At 39.5% G+C, this 13,185-nt stretch overlaps 1 protein-coding gene across 1 annotated transcript in view; it reads left to right on the top strand.

The window, feature by feature from the left end:
• Positions 1-1,982: 1,982 nt before the first annotated feature.
• The window catches only part of tspan7b (tetraspanin 7b), a 19,463-nt gene continuing 8,260 nt past the window's right edge, over positions 1,983-13,185 (top strand). Inside the window, exon 1 of the mRNA XM_037687049.1 lies at positions 1,983-2,156. Coding sequence (XP_037542977.1) covers positions 2,091-2,156 — 66 coding nt within the window. The 5' untranslated portion in view covers positions 1,983-2,090. The remainder of the gene's footprint in view (positions 2,157-13,185) is intronic.

Here is a 13,185-nt window from a genome sequence, read left to right as displayed (position 1 = left end):
ACATCTTACCTCCACATCAATCTGGTTTCAGGAAACAACGCAGCACAACCACTGCTTCACTGAAGGTTCTTAATGACATTGTTGAAGCACTGGATGCTAAGGATTATTGTGCTGCACTTTTCTTAGACCTGTCTAAAGCTTTTGACACTGTGGATCAAAACATCTTGTGTCATAAACTCTCAGAAATCGGTTTCTCAGATCACACCATTGGTTGGTTCTCTAACTATCTCTCAGACTGGAGGCAATGTGTTCAACATAATGGTACTTCCTCCAGTTATTTAACAGTCAACAATGGTGTACCACAAGGCTCAGTCTTAGGACCCACCCTCTTTACAATCTACATAGGTAATGTAGGTAAAAACATCCCTGATGCATCCATACATTTCTATGCTGATGACACAGTTGTTTATTGTCGAGCTAAAACAGTTGATAAGGCTTTCCAGCTTTTGCAATCTGCATTTGACATCATCCAGTCAGATTTGTTCACCTCAAACTTGTCCTAAATGCAGACAAAACCAAAGAGATGCTTTTTTTTTCAAATAGGAAGTTGGTCCCAGCAGCTCTTCCTCTGATTTCATCCTGAAATGGTGTCCCCATTGAGTTTGTTGATTCCTATAAATATTTGGGTATCTTGGTTGACTCATGCATCTCTTTTAAGCTCCACGTGGAAAACCTAGTAAGGAAATTGAAAGTTAAACTGGGTTTCTTTTTCAGAAACAGATCCTGTCTAACTTTGAATGCTAGAAAACGCCTTGTATCTGTGACTTTCCTTCCCTCCATTGATTACGGTGACATTATTTACATGAACGCTCCTACAAGAACCCTGCAGATGTTGGATGCTGTCTATCATGGTGCACTAAGATTCATAACTGTTTGTAATTATCGTACCCAGCATTGCACCCTGTATTCACTGGTTAACTGGACATCATTAACTTCACGCAGACTCTCTCACTGGTACATTTTCATCTTTAAATCACTTCTTGGTCTGCTGCCTTCATACATCTCCTCCTACATGTCTCTGCGTGAGTGCAGCTACAGCGTGCGCTCTCGGGACATTATTACCTGCAGTGTTCCCTCAGTGAGGACTGAACTTGGCAAAAGGGCCTTCTCCTACTTCTACTAATACAGAGTGCAGTGATTGTAGTAGTTATAGCCAGAATCTTAGTGCACCATGATAGACAGAGTTCAACATCTTCAGGGTTCTTGTAGGAGCGTTCATGTAAATAATGTCACTGTAATCAATGGAGGGAAGGAAAGTCACAGTTACAAAACATTTCCTAGCATTCAGACTTAGACAAGATCTATTTTTGAAAAATGAAACCCAGTTTAACTTTCAGTTTCTTTACCAAATTTTCAACATGAGGCTTAAAAGAGAGATGCGAATCAACCAAAATACCCAAGTATTTAAGAATTGACAAACTCAATAGGCACACCATTCGAAAATAAGAAGAACTGGACGACTTCCTGTTTGAAAACAGCATCCCTTTGGTTTTATCAGCATTTTGCACAAGCTTGAGACGGAACATATCCGAGTAGATGATGTCGAATGCAGACTGTAAAAGCTGAAAAACCTTAGCAACTGTACTAACTCGACAATAAACAACTATTTCCTCAGCACAGAGATGCAAAGATGTGTCAGGAATGATCTGACCTACTTACTTATGTAGAATATAAAGAGGGTGGGTCCTAAGACTGCGCCTTGTTGTACACCTTTGTTAACAGCTAGATAGCTGGAAAAAGTATTATGTTGAACACATTGCCTCCCACCTGAGCGATAGAGAACCAACCAATGGTGTGATCTGAGAAATCAATTTCTGAGAGCTTATGACACATGATGTCATGATCCACAGTGCTTTAGATGAAGCTTTACTTTTCTACTACATGCAATTAGTTTATTTGTCTTTACCAAAGCTCCAGTTCTCAGTAGGTGTTGAGTTGTTGTTTTGTTTGTTTTTGACTTGCTGTCCAACAGCGACGCCTCGCGGCAGCATCCGTGCACGGCGCAGCACCGCTCCGCGACGCATTCAGACGTTTGTGCTGTTTCTGTCCGCTCCCCATTATCACCACATCGGCTCGAACTGAGGTCCACAATGGAGACCAAACCGGTCATCACCTGCCTTAAAACGCTCCTCATCGTTTATTCCTTCGTGTTCTGGGTAGGTGTGCTCCTGCTTTGCTTTCGAACAGCCGCCCCGCGCACAGAACGATGGCGGCGGCGCGTGCACGGCTCCGCGGGTGAAGCCGCTGCTGTTTTTGTTGACGGTCGCTGCATCATCGAGCCGCTCATTGATAAAATGGTGGACAGGGGCAGATTAACGCCGCCGCTCGCAGCCTTTATGTGTTTAAACGTACTCGTTTGGCAGCTTCTTTTATAACAGGGTTATGGTTGCACATATTTTGGCCGCTGCGCGTGAGTCAGCGCGTGCGCCAGCATCCTGATGGTTGTCAGAGAGGTGCAGGATCATCACACAATAAAGAGCAACCACGAAGCTTCATGGTGAACATCAGCTGTCTGGTGGAATGTAACCAGATGTAATGAACCAGTTTGCCCACTGCACGCACTAACTGATGCAAGGCTTTCTTTTTTTCCAGTTAAAACTAATATAGTTGTGTAGAATTACTTCATTACATATTTAATGTTTAAATAACTTAAAACAGTTCTGAAACCTTTTGGCATCACAGCTCATATTATATTAATCCCGCACGAGCATTTATAGATATTTTATTGCAGCCACCAGATGAGTTGTAGCCTTTTTTATTTTAATAAGGTCCGTGTTGAATTGAGTTCACTCCAAATCCCAATCATATATATCTAATCTAATAATTCAAATGAGGGAGTGGTGGCGCAGAGGTTAGAAGATGGGCCTGTGATCGGAAAGTCGCAAGTTCAACTCCCGGTACCGTCAACATCAAAATGTGGGTGGAAAAGGTGGAACACCCACACCTCCCTCCACCCTCATTCGCCCCAATCTGGGCCCCTGAGCAAGACCCTTAACTCCCACCATCTGCTCCCTAAACAGGTCTCTCTTGAAAATGAGTTCTCGTGACTCAATGAGACTACCTGGATAAATAAAGGGTAAATAAAAAATAAATAATCAGTACTTCTAATGATTCTCCACTGAAAGTTTTATTATGATTAGTCCAGAGCTATTCAAATAAATTGCTCAGGGGGCCACAGTTACTGAAAGCCAAGAGCTCAGGGGTCAGACATCCAGCGGTTATTGTCATTAAGTAAGTTTGTTTTATGGTTTAAAATCTAGTTTTATTTAAAATGAACCCATTGGTGGGCCGAACTGAGTTAATCCATAGGCCTGATTTGGCCCCCCGGGCCACCAGTTGAATAAACCTGGTCTAATCATTTATGAGATATTTTGCTGATAGACACCAAGGTTAATGGCAAAGTTTTAAACAAAGACCTTGTGTGACAAGTTAGTCACACAAGATTACTGAAAAAAATTAAAGTGATAAAAGTATTTTACATTTAAAATAACACTTTTTGGGCCAGATAAGACATCAACGAGGGCCACATTTGGCCCCCGGACCTTGAGTTTGACACATGTGGCTCAGAGTATGTGTTGGGGATGACTCTCGGCTACTACCACAGAAAATTTAAGTTCAATGTTTGTAAACTTGATTGAGTTACAGCCGTTCTATGTTTTTTTTAGGACAATTAGCTGTTGGGGTGTTTAGAATATGGCTGAATCTAAAAGTTGTAGCTCTAAACACAATAAAAATACCAATTAGTTCAAAACAAATAACATGTTTTTTTTAATGTAGAGAGAGAGAATGTAGATTTTAAAGTTGTAGCAGTTTTTCTTATTTCATCCATAAAGACCAACAGGATTTTGTAACCTCACGGTATTTATTTTGATACGGTGCTATGTTTAGATCTGCACGGTGGCCATGTCAGATATTGAATAACACCTCGGGTGTTTATAAGTAAAAGTGTACTCGCTTCAGTGTTAGGACCGCTTCTTCTTGAACACTGTTCAAAGTGATGTTTTATTCAATACGGTACAATAAAAATGCATAAATCAATACAGCTTTTTATCAAAGTCTCAAATTGTCATTCTGATTTGTGAGTTCATTTTTCAATGCTAGACTCTTGGAAACACAATTTAATTTCTAGAAAAAAGTTCTAACTGAGTGACAGTGAGTTGGTTCAGATGCTCAAATAAGATTTTTGATTGAGATGAAGTAATAAGAGAAATATTTCGCCAAAACTCATCCTCTCTCCTTTGGTTTTTGTCAGTCTGCGTTTATCTTCATTTATTCACTGATCACCATCCTGAACTGTGCAAGAGAAGATGGAATATTAGTCCAGTTACATGTTTGGCAATTTTTAGGTTGTAATTGTTGGTTATGAGCTCATCCCTCTCTGTTTGGCTTCAGTCCAAGAATGGGATTTTTAACTACAGTAAGTGGAGGTAAATTATAGTCTCTAAAGATTATTCAGTTCCTTACAGAGTTTCCCTAAACGTTAAACAGCACAAGCCTCAAAACGCAAATGAACACTAATCTTATAGAAATCAAAGCTTTAACAGGTTGAGATTAACCCCCCCAAGTTAGAATCTCAAGTTCCCTTTTTGCACCCGTGTCACAGACGTGAGGTTTTATATTTAGTCTAGATTAGATGGTCTGCCTAACATCTACAGCGTCGGGTTACAGGTGGTCAGAGTGCAGCGGGTCTCTTCAACCCCCCCGAGGGCGAAGCTTGGAGAGATGTCTTCATGTCAGGCTTCAGTTTCAGTGTCAGCAGCTTGTCGAGGCAAATAACGTCTCGAGTGAGAGGCAGTCGCAGAAAGACACAGAGCGAGGCACACGGGGAGCAGAGCAGGTGGACGAGTCTGCTTGGTGTCTTGTTATTGCACCTTCGGCTGCTTTATTCGGCTGAGGGAGATGATGGAAATGGTTGGGGGAGACATGACCTGTTATAAACTCCGTGTCGTTACCACGGTGGCCCGCTGGGTATTGAGTTTCAAACAAAACGTGGTGCTGAGTATCAATAAGGAGTTGTGGGGCTCCAGAGGGGACAAGCTCCGCCAAGGTGCTTTGAATTCAGCTTCAGACTTGTGGCCTGAATATTTGTTTGCGCTCCTCAAACTTAATTTCCTCAGTGGCATTTAAAGGAAGATTTAAGCAACAATAAGAAGAGTGTACGCAGCAGCTGTTTGGAGCACAAATACTTTGTTGTTTATGATGTAGGACGTAAGCAGTGAGTAGTCTGTGATCAGAAGCACTGTTCTCTGACATGACCGGCTGTCATATCACTGTTTATAGAAACAATATCATTACGGACAAACTGAATCATCGGCCTGCAGTCCCTGGCTTCCCTTGGACATTGGCTGAAATGACTGCATGGCTTATATAAAGGTGTATTAGGCCATTTTGTGAAGAAAAACAAACAGATAATTTGATAATATATTGTTTCAGTCTTACCTTCCTAATTGTGTGAATGTTTATGAAGTGTTCACTCTACTGTGATCCATTTTTCTTCTGTACGTTTTTCAGCATCTTTCTCGTTCCACAATTGTTGTGCTATTTCAACAACTCTTATATCAAGATGTTCAGCTCTTTCAGGAGAAGGGTGCTATGACTTTTGGGTTGGGTACAGCTTTAGCTGTTTGAAATATTTAGTCTTTTCTGCCATTTTTTTCCCTCATTGAAAATGAACTGAGCTCATTTCACATCCTTCATATCTTTAGATCTGTTTACAACCTTTTACTGCTCCTTTCACATTTTGTTCTGCTTCAGCTTCTTTCAGCTTCTTTGTGCACATTTAAACTTTTTTCAGCTACTTTCAGCTACTTTTCAGCAGTTTTTTTTATTTTTTGCTAATTTCAACATTCTTCAGATAATTTCCACTGTTTTGTGCTTATTTCTGCATCTTTCACCATAACTGGGCAAACATGTTCTTTCTACTTTCTTCTGTTAATTTAAGCTTTTCCTGACTTTTCAGCTAGCTTTTTAGCATTTTTTTTAGCTAATTTCAGCTGTTTTCATATACATTTAACATTTTCATGTTAATTTCCGCTACTTTCAGCCTAATTAATTTCAACTTGTTATACTTTTTCAGCTACTATTTAGCTCTTGTGATGCTAATTTTAGCTTTTTCAGCTAATTCCACATTTTCTGTGCCCATTTCAGCTCTTCTCGCTTCCATCTGGTAGTTTAAGCTTATTTTCAGCTCCTTTTCAGCTATTTCTTCTTTTGCTAATTTCATCTTTGTTTAGCTAATTTCTTAAATTTGGTGCTCATTTCTGATTATTTAAACCTATTTCAGCAAATATGTGTTCTTTCTGCTTTTGTCTGCTAATTTAGGCTTGTTCTTCCATTTCAGCTACATTTCAGAATGTTTTTGTAGCTAATTTTAGCTGTTTTTCAGCAAGTTTTTCTGCAGTAAGCATTCACACACTGCATTTTCGCAGGAAATGCAATCCTGTAGTTTATCTTGTTGTGTTTCTTTGTGATTCCAGACGAGTAGCAGAGTTAAAAACACTGCCGTGCTTCATAGTAACATTAGGCTTGTTGTGATGAAATTAAGCCAATATGTGAAGAAATTAAAAGTTTGTGCCGGACTAGAATGAGGGAGCAGGAATGTAGAACAAGAAGAATAAAATCAGCACCATTGTTAGTTTCTCTTGAGAGGTGCACGTTGATTCCACGAGAACAGATTCTTCTTGTTGCCTGTTTGAACAAATGTCTGAGTCTGGTCATAATGTCCTAACCTGACATTTCAAAGCCAGGTTAGGATCTTTAAATGCTTGCTCAGCTTCAAGGGTTCGTCATAATGTATGCTTGTAGTTTTCTTTAATCATCAAATGCAGCACTGAGAGGAGCTTTCAAAGCAGATGAATCAGGATGAGCATGCAACAGTTTAAACATGTGCCCCCAAAAAGAAAAAAGGTAAACTGAAAAATGTAGAATAGTGTTTGGTGTGCTGCTGAGGACGCTTGAGACAGAAAGTTTAAGAATTCATATCTTGCAATTTGTTGAACAAAATGCTACTCAATAGGTGGGTGTCCTTCAAAAATCTTCTGATATGGAGCATGCATGTAGTTGTTGTAGCAAACAGCTCAGGCATCAGAACTAACTAGGTACAGAGGCTATGTGTGGAGCTGGGAGGGCATAGTGGCTAAAGATGTTCAATAGACAAACAAAGAAACAAAAATATAAATAATCAAAGTATTTAAACTCAAAATAATAATTTAATAAACAATTATAAATCAGCCCCTGGCTGTGACCTCTGTAGCTGTATATCAAGGTGTAGGTCCTTCTGCTGAAGACCTTGAGCAGTTCAGATTTCTTGGACTGTGTGCACTGACCAGAGACCATAGACCATAGACCTAGCGTCCCCGCCTTCTGCTGTGTTGTTATTAGGAATTAAAGCAAGCAGGACCTGCTTCACAGCAGCTGTCATGTTGTTTTGGAACCAGACTGGAACCAGTCCAGGGAAGCTTGTTTTGTTCCAGCTTCCAGTCAAAAATCTGTATCAATGGGGCCGACTGCACCACATGCAACAATGAAGCTCCCATTCAAAAGGGGGCACCAAACACACAACAGACCAAGACCAATAAGTCAAACCATGAAGAAAAACAGCACAGACGCTTGGTGTGAAGAAACAAAAGTTCATATCACCATTTGGATCATTTATAACTCAAGAGCATCAAAAACAACATTCCTGGTGATAAATCATTTGAACATCTTTTCTTCTTGTTTTTTGAATAGACAGACAAACTAGAACTAGGCCGACGTGTAAACCCCTGAGTCAAAGCTGTGGCACCACAAAACCAGTATGAAGCAAGCGTACAGCCAGTGGCTCAGTGAACACGAAGAAGCAGGCGTCGCCAACAGTAGATTGTGCGAGTTTCCACTGATAGACAAACATCAGTGAATCAGGGCAACGCTTCACCGGTGAGCGATCAGCACGTGCATCACATCAAAGAGCTTTCAGTCCTTTCAAGGAGAAACACGATAAATCTTTCCCCCGCAGGCTGATGGGACAACAGGTGGGAAGCTAAATGTGTTGTCATCGAAGGCAGGATAAAGGTGTTCTTCTTCACTCGTTACACCTGATGCCACGACAGACTGAACATAACTGCTGCTGAGCTTTAGAGGAGAAACCACTATCTACCAAAAACTATTCTGAACTACAGGCACTTGATCTTTGTTGGTGGTGTGAGCTTACAAATGACAGTCAATGAAAACATGTGTCTACTAATGTGATACTCAAACTTTACAGCCATTGGTCCTCTTTTAGGTACTTTACTTAATAATTAAACAAATGACGCAATGATTGACAGCTAGGACATTTATTTGAACATAGGCCTGTTGCAATAAACAATAAATCAATTAATCGCATGATAAATAAAAATTATCAACCTCATTTTTATTTATCGGCTTTATTGTTTCTTAGTGTCTCTCTCTTTCTACTGAAGACACTGGATGACAAAAGGCTCAACTCCGGTACTTTTCACTGACATCCATTTCCATCCAAAATCCATTTTAACCGTCAAAAATTGCATTTTGGGATCGTTAAAAGCAGCTAAGCTGAGAAGCTGAGCTAACAGGCCGACCTCAGGAAAAAACCTTTGTCTTGTCGAAGCTACAAATTTCATGGTTGAAACACGTGCCTTTGTGTAAAAAGTTGTTTTTCCTCTGCAAAATGAAGCTGAGAACTTGTTTACTGATTTTTTAAATTAAAAGCTTTGTATAACAAAAGCTATGCTAAAGAGGTCAAACCACACAGAGCGTCCGCCATTTTGGGAATCGGAAAACAGGAAGGAGAGACAGCCCATGTCGCATCAAGAGGCCTCCCTCCCATTTTTCTTGAGACATGCTGCTCGCTCCCTCACTATCCATCCTTCAGTTCAAACCGTCTTATACTGCCATCCAGTGTTCAAAAAAAGGTACTCTACACTAAAATTAACTAACATTTCTTCATAAATTTAACAATTACTAATTATTGTCAAATTTTAAACAATTTATCGCAATTTCTGAGACAATTAATCGCCCATCAAAATTTGTTATTGTGACAGGCCTATTTGAGCTATCATAAAATGGTTTCAAGTGTTTTGGACAGTCTTGCAATCTGGCAACGATCATATTTTTAGTTGTCTGGTTGTTTTCTTAAACTAGTACGTGTTTACAACGTTGGTCGATATTCTGACTCCAAGCCAGTTTCTCATGTGCCCCATGACTTTTACTAACCAAAATACACCTAATTTATTTGCACTTTTCAACTTCTGCAGTCTTTTCCACATTCAATGTCAACTTCGTCACATGGCAACATGTTTGCTGCGTCTCTGTGTTCAGAAAGGTCAGGAAAAAGGAAAAACTTGTGAGTGTACAACGTATTACCATGATCAAACAGCATCCATGGAGAAACAAAGCTGTAGCAGGTTCAAGGATATCGTACGCTGTGCTCAAGCCCAGGTCTATATTTTATTTCCAAGACTGCAGTTCAGTGGCTTAATGTTATTCACTTTCTTTTTTCCTTTTCCATTCATGTAAGTCTTTTGTTCATCTAATATCTAAAAGAAGCTGTTTCCTAAAGGCCCCCCACTTCCTAAAAGCCTGCTTTCTATTCATCAAACATTTTCCCAAAGCCTGCAGAGAAGGAGGACTCACTCCAAGTGAGCTGGACTCCTCAGGCATTATATGCTTCTTGCAAATGTAAAGAATGTGTCAGCTTGTTTTAAACATCCATCCATCCATTATCTTTACCCGCTTATTCCTTTTTGGGTTGCAGGGGTCACTGGTGCACATGTCCAGCAATCACTGTACGAGGGGCGGGGTACACCATGGACAGGTCTCCAGTCCATCACAGGGACACATGGAGACAAATGAGACAAACAACCATTCACTCTCTCCCTCACACCTAGAGACAATTTAGAGTTACCAATCAGTCTAACATGCATGTTTTTGGTGTGTGGGAAGAAACTGGAGTTCCTGGAGAAAACCCACACTTGCACGGAGAGAACATGCAAACTCCACCCAGACAGGTCCGCCAGCCAGAATTCAATCCGGTGACCTTCTTACTGAGAGGCAACAGCTCTACAAACTGAGCCACCGTGCTGCCTTGTTTTAAAATGATTCCTAAAATCAAGTCCTATATTTGTAGTTTTATTTAGTTCTGTCTTTAGGCGGCTGTGATAGCTTTATTTGTATTTTTTTAATTTTTGTTGTCAAATTGACTCTTCATTTTTATTTTAAGCATTTTTTTCTTAAAGATATTACAAAACAAACAAAAAAATCTGGTGGACTGGAAGTCTGGCAGTCAGCTAAAGGAAGTGGCTAACAAACTGCTAGCATGATGCAATCAACATGTTTTACTCCGTACAATCATTCACCACAAAAAATGATATGACAACTGCTAAAACTAGAAATAGCTTTGGATGTTATCAGCCCATTAAATGTCTATCAGTTGTTATCATCCCCAAAGGTTGCCTTCAGACTGTCCCTCCTGTACCTCCTAGTAGTTTTAAAAGTACGTTGTTATCGCTGATAATATGCAGCTCCACACGTGTAAAATCGGAAGCTTTTTTATTGTTGTTGTTCGCTTTATTTAACCCTGTTCCTAAACCTAACCTTACACCTGACCCATAGCACTGATCCTAAACCTAACCCCCAGATCCTTTACTCTTAGCCTAACCATGTGACCCTATTATCAGCAATAAGAATGTACCTTTAAACCTACTAGGAGGTACAGGAGGGGCAGTCTGAACACAACCTATGGGGATGATAACAACTAATAACGGATATTATATGGGTGATAACATTTGAAGCAGATGAAAACTAGCCCTTTTTGTTGTTTGTATAACAACCAATAAAATTCAGTTTTATGTTAGTTTGGGTCAAAGCTTGAAAGAGCCGCTACAGAAGGACCAAAGAGCTGCATGTGGCTCCAGAGCAGCACCCAGTATAGACAGTGACATAAATACAAAGTATAGATACGTACCCGATATATGTAAACTTTTTTTAGCCACTTCAGCATGAACCTCCATCATTCTAACATTTTAAATATGACAGAAAATAATGAGCATTGCTTTTATACGAGTGCTTAAGAGTTTTACATGATAAACACACAGAACGGATCATTTATTCGTGTTATATTTCTCAAAAGCTGATTATTCATATGTATTCTTAATTTGTCTTTTTGTGTGTGTGTGTGTGTGTGTGTGTGTGCGTGCGTGTGCGCGTGTGCGCGTGTGCGTGTGTGTGCACTTATTGATTTGTCTGTCAGCAAAATATTCCATGAACCACCTGACAGATTTAATGAAATTAACTTTTGAAGACGAGTCGATTTAAGATGGCCACCACAGTTAATAAAGATCAGCAAAGACTAAAACGTCTGTAACTCTGTCTGTTTACAAATATTGAGCTAATCTCTGGTATGTTGGATGCAGAGAGTTATCCTCACAAAATACCGTCCTAACAGATCTACGAAGATCTTTGTTTAAAACTTTGGCATGAAGGCGGCAGACAATTTGCATTTCTTCATTTTAAGTGTGCTGTGCCCAAATTTGTGAATAAGCAAAAAATATGCAAACATCTAAGAATAAATACACCTTATCAACAACACCTTAATAATAACATACCGACATGAACTTAGAACATTTTCAGAAAAAAACAAGCCATCGATTTCAGTCAGAGGACATCAATTAAAATAACTTTCTCAGCTCCGTGTGGCCAGTCTGAAAATAAACAGCACGAGTTTCTCGCCTCAGCATCCAACTGCCTAAAAGTTTAAAATTATACTTGTTTTTTATGGTTTAAATAAAGAAGGCTACTTCTTCATGTGATGTACCACTAATGTGGGTTTTTGAAAACTGTTTTTCTGTTTCTTGATGAACTCAACAATGTTTTCAAGTTCAAGTTACTTTATTGTTATTCGCATCACGTGGTACATGAGGTGGAATGAAATTATGTACTAAGGGTCCTAGTTGCACCCAAAAATAGCAAAAATATAAAATATATAAAAAAAAACAGTATACAGTAGTCCCTCGCTACTTTGCGGTTTGTTTATCACAGACTCGCTTTATTGCGGTTTTTCAAAATAAGATTGGACATGACACACAATTGGCTGATTGATGGATGAGTATCACGATCGGCATGGATTTTTTATTTAAAACAAATTATTTAAAATTATTTAGCACCTCCTGCACCTTTGTGCAGCCCATGCTGCAGGATAAACTTCCTGCTTCCGCTGATCTCCAGAGCTGAGAAGTGGGCGTGGCCAAGAGCACTTGCAGGTAGCTGAGAGCAGTGGAGGCAGAGGGAGGGAAATCATGACATTCTGTGCTCTTTAATAGCGTTTAGAGTTTAGAAACATTGTTTAGAATATTGCAATAGTGTGAGAAGGGTTTAAAACGCCTTTATACTAGGAATGCGCGATATATACGGTGCACGGTAGAAACTATAGAAATTTAGCCTATGATAGAGATCTGTCTTCTACCGGCTAACTGCAATAATGCTGTGTCTGATGTAAAATCAGAGTTGCCAGTTTAATCGTTACTTTTTTAGTTGAAAACTATGCATAAGTGGTGTTAAAGTCTTTTTTTCGAGAGCTAAGTAACAAAGCTACAATCTAACTACAGCCAGTTTGCCGTAGTGTTGCTGTATTTGGACGCATGCGCAAAACGCTGTGTTCCGTCGAAAGTTTTGTTTTGTTTTTCTTCCGTCGAAAGTTGAAAGTAAGTGTTGGTTATCTTTAGAGAAAACTGCTCTCTGCTCTGTGAAAAGAACGCTGTGTTGTGTGATTTTACTGCGAGACCCTCTGGTCAAAGCCACAGATTCATTTTGTGTCGGCTCTCCTTAAAGCAGAAGGAGGCGCCCACTAGAGGTTTGGAGGGTGAAGTGTTTCAGTGTAAAATGCTGCTCTGTTGCTGTTCATTTCTTAAGTGAGAAGACTGGAAACTGTTAAGAGTTAACAACATATTCTTTTGTTTAAAACATATGGCTAAAACTACATTTTATATCTTTTGCACTGTTTTGCACTACAAGAAAGAAGCCCAATACTTGATTTGTTTATTATTTAAAAACTCTCTGGACCTAGTAGTGGAATTTTCTTAATTCAAAATAAATGATGGCAAAAGGACGCCCTATGCTTTTTTCATTCCTATTGCAAGTTTTATACCAAAAACATATTGTGATATATATCGTTATCGCCACCCTTCACAATAC

Source organism: Nematolebias whitei, chromosome 13 (assembly GCF_014905685.2).
Source record: "Nematolebias whitei isolate Nwh7 chromosome 13, NemWhi1, whole genome shotgun sequence".
NCBI classification, from domain to species: Eukaryota; Metazoa; Chordata; class Actinopteri; order Cyprinodontiformes; family Rivulidae; genus Nematolebias; species Nematolebias whitei.
The sequence above is the reverse complement of the archived record's forward strand: the minus strand, read 5'-3'. Positions and strand labels throughout refer to the sequence as shown.